General features: G+C 36.3%; 1 protein-coding gene across 1 annotated transcript in view; it reads left to right on the forward strand.

Annotated features, from left to right (window-relative positions):
- LOC129408951 (collagen alpha-1(VII) chain-like) overlaps positions 1–4000 on the forward strand; it is a 121624-nt gene that overhangs the window by 3557 nt on the left and 114067 nt on the right. Inside the window, exons 4-7 of the mRNA XM_055153869.1 lie at positions 838–967; positions 1825–1941; positions 2844–2999; positions 3677–3793. Of these exons, the coding sequence (XP_055009844.1) occupies positions 838–967; positions 1825–1941; positions 2844–2999; positions 3677–3793 (520 nt within the window). The remainder of the gene's footprint in view (positions 1–837; positions 968–1824; positions 1942–2843; positions 3000–3676; positions 3794–4000) is intronic.

Raw genomic sequence — 4000 nt, forward strand, 5'->3', positions numbered from 1 at the left:
GATTTGATTTGGTAAAAACTATGATAGGCTCACCTGTGCTCTCTGGTTTTCTTCTGTCAGTCAAAGCCGGCACACTGTTAGACAGCAGCCTCTAGTGGTCTAATTACAAATGGTAGCTTTAAGGCTCATTATGGTTTAGTTTACAGTATATAAAGTGTACCAAATTTTCTCATACTACAATACTGTTTTGCCTGGTGTTATTCACTTATATAAAAGATTAATTCTAGTTGTTGTTGTTTAAAGGTGCACTATGTAACTTTTTGGTTTGGTTGTTTCAGTGGAAATGCCATTGCTCTGCCTGGAATATTCCACAGTATGACATTAAACAGCTCTACCTTACATTGATTTAATTACAGGTATGTTTATAGCTCAAACATACCTAGAAAAACAGGTATTCTGACTGTGAGCAGGGTCGCCTCTCCACAGATCTGACCTGTAACTTGGTCTGATTTGGATCTCCGTGTAGATAGAAAGGTTTAATATCATACTGAGAAAAGCATTTGATGTACCCTCCACCAGAAAAGTTACACAATGCACCTTTAAACATGTAACTTATTCATAATATTAACATTATAATTAGTCATTGTGTATTTTTAATTTTAGTTCTGATAATTGTGAAGCAAAATTTCACTATTGTCAAGAAGACAAGTCTCTCTACAGTTATGAAAACAATAGATAGTGGTGGTTTATGAGTGCGCAGAGGAGCTAAAACATATTTATGGACCCGTATTTCTCACTCCTACATTTCTCTTCAGCCTTGTGCATTATTATTCTGTATTCACCCTGCTCTCGTCTCTTCGGTGATGTATTATTCTGTATTGTTTTCCTGTTTATCAGATTGATTTAAAGGCAGATGTGAGCACAGTTTTGGTGACAGAGCTGACTCCTAAGACAGAATACTCCCTCACTGTTTACGCCATCTACCCCAGCCTCATCGGGGACGCGGTGACCATCCCAGTTCAGACAAGTAAGGCAATTTTTTACTTTCATTAACGTCTTATTAAAGGTACACTGTGTAACTTTTTAGCTGAGGTCCGTCACCTGCCTGAAATGTTCCACGGTATGACATTAAACAGCTCTACCTTACATTTATTCAATTACAGGTGGTTTTATAGCTCAAAAATACCTAGAAAAACTTATTCTGACTGTGAGCGGGGTCGCCTCTTCACAGATTTTTTATTAATTATTTTTTTGCTCATGTAACTTAACAGTTAAAAAACACACTAGATAAAAAAGTAGGTGCTGGAAAAGGCAAAAAAACAAACAAACAAACTAAGGGCTTATATTAAAGCCTTCACCTAATGAATATATTAAAATTTTTAACATTATCGCTGTGCATTAAAAATAAAAAATACATTTAAACACCTTGGATTAAATTCATTTGATTCAAACATGGATTAAAATACAATGAAACATCCACAATTAAATGATGATCAAACATTATCATAAAATATCAAACATTTCCTCACACTCTTCTTAAACAATGCGTCTGATCTGCCGTCACTAACCAGATCTGAAAACTGGCTCCACAATTTACAGCCTCTGTATCTTCGGCAAAACTGAGCTCTTGATGTGACACATTTTGGAACATGAAAATTACGATTTTATCGAGTATTGTCTGACCTGTAACTTGGTCTGATTTGGTCTCCATAAAGACAGAAAGTTTTAATACCATACTGTGAATCATTCCAGACAAAGTAGTAATATTTCCATGGAGAAAAGCATTTGACAGACTCTCCAGCAGAAAAAGTTACACAATGCACCTGTAAATACAGCTCTTTTAAAAATGTATTATTCTTTTTAAATTATGATTTTTCTTTTCAGCCTCTTTACCACAGGTGTCTAACTTCCGTGTGATTGAGGAGGGGCTGTTTTCTCTGCGTTTGGGCTGGTCAGTGCCTCTTGGAAAGATCAATGGATTTAAGATTTTCATCCCAAGAAGTAAGAAATGCCACAACAAACACTATTAGTTTTACAAAATACATCAAAAGGGCTGTGCAACCAAACCTTAGCCTGATTCATCAGCCTGTTTCACTTTGTGGAAACTGTCTCACCTCACAGCATTACAGTCTAGTGTATTCTGATTCCTGACCTAGTCGCTGAAGAGAAATGAAATTGAGCGGAGGCACTAGGTGGCGCCAGCCTGGCTAACCAAACCTCAATTTGTTATCAAATCTTTGTACCATTTGTTGACGTTTAAAACATTTTAGTCCTGGTTATATGATTTGGACACATATTCAAGGGTGTCCAAACTTTTTATTCACAGGGGGCCCCATACTGAAACAAAGCAGAGGCTAATGATACTTTGAAGTGACATTATGATGGGGAGTTCTACATGTATCATGTCTATAAAGACAAATGTTCAGTGGATACCATGGTGACACTATACACACACTGAACAAACCCTGCCAAACTTTTAAGAAAATCTGAGAACTTTACAAAAAAATACCGAATGGATTTAGACAACACATTTTCAGGAGCCTGTGATCAATTCATTATTTGAGATTTAAGTCTAACTTGAGTAATAGAGCTTCAGACAGAGCAATGCCTTCAGTTAGCACCACACCTCCAGGGAATGTTACTGGCAGCAGAGTGAATTATTCAAAATGTTCAATTTGATGTAGGTTTGATTAAGCCGCTTTAATATGTCCTGGAACATTGCTGTCTCTAGAGTGGGGTTATGTTAGTAGATTGTGTTTTATTTTTATTGAGTAATTGGGTCAGTATGTCCCCTGGCCATAGTTTGGTTATAACAAAAACAGCTTTTAAGTGGGTCAGATTTTAATTGAACGCAATGAACACTATGTTTCAATCATACAATCTTAAACCATACTGTGTTTCAGCCAACAGACCAGGCTTCACATACGAGCAGCTCCTCCCTGGGGACATCTCGTCTCATGTGATCGACAGTTTAGAGGAGGACAAAAAATACATTGTCAGTATTTACACTGTGTTTCCGGAGGGACCCAGTGAACCGGTGTCTGTGGTGGGAAAGACATGTGAGTTTTTCTATTGTATTTCTTTCTTTGCCTCTTGTTTCCTGGCAGCTCTAACTTCATCTGTCTACACCCTCTTGCAATACTCCTTATAGCCACAAGATGGTGCTGTTGTATTATGTTCAAAATGTTGAGCCGCATTTACACACAACACTACTGTCATTGAAAAATTGGTGGAATTTCTTTATTTATGAAGTTACTATCCCTTGAATGAAATGTTGTTTAATGTTATTTGAAATGCGTTATATTTAAAACCAGACTCACCTCAATAACTGGTAAATTTGTGTGTAGATTTGCTTTTGAAGCGCCAAGAGTTTGTGGCTTCATGATGTAAAAATAATTGTTTTTCTCCAAATATTTAACCCAGGCCTTTCTAAATCCAAGTTTAAGTTTTTAATATATTCCTATGCATGAGGTTCAAAATGATGAAAATTAGGACCCTCATAGCAGTTAACAATTTAAAACAAACAATATAATTTCTTCTGAATGGTCAGAAGTTCTCATAATGTTGCCTATATAATAGGAAGCTGATACCACGAATGTACTGTATATTTTTCAGATCGTATTTGTTTATTAGCATTTTTACATAGTTTTCATTTAGTTGATATAAGTAATGAAGTAAGTAAGTTATAAAGTTGATACATTTAATGACACTGTGATTTTTCTTGTTTTGTTGACAGTAAAGTTGGTGCCAGTTCAGCAGTTTTTGGTCCAAAATGCAACGACAGACACGCTCCAGGCAAAATGGACATCGGTCAGAGGAGCCAGTGGATACCGACTCACGTGGGAAGCTCCAGGTAACTAATGGAAATATGTTTTAAAGAGCGTTAAGTAAAACTGTCATCAAAACTATATCATCATCTTCCATTTTTTCTATCTGTTTTTTGCCTGGAATGTCCCACAGAGTAGCATTATACTTATCTATCTCCATGGAGACAGGCAAATGACGCCTCTAAACCAAGTATTTAGCAGTCAAAACACTTTTAATTGAATAAATACAAGAT

Source organism: Boleophthalmus pectinirostris, unplaced genomic scaffold, assembly GCF_026225935.1.
Source record: "Boleophthalmus pectinirostris isolate CB_2022bp ecotype Guang Dong unplaced genomic scaffold, ASM2622593v1 HiC_scaffold_18, whole genome shotgun sequence".
NCBI lineage: Eukaryota > Metazoa > Chordata > Actinopteri > Gobiiformes > Gobiidae > Boleophthalmus > Boleophthalmus pectinirostris.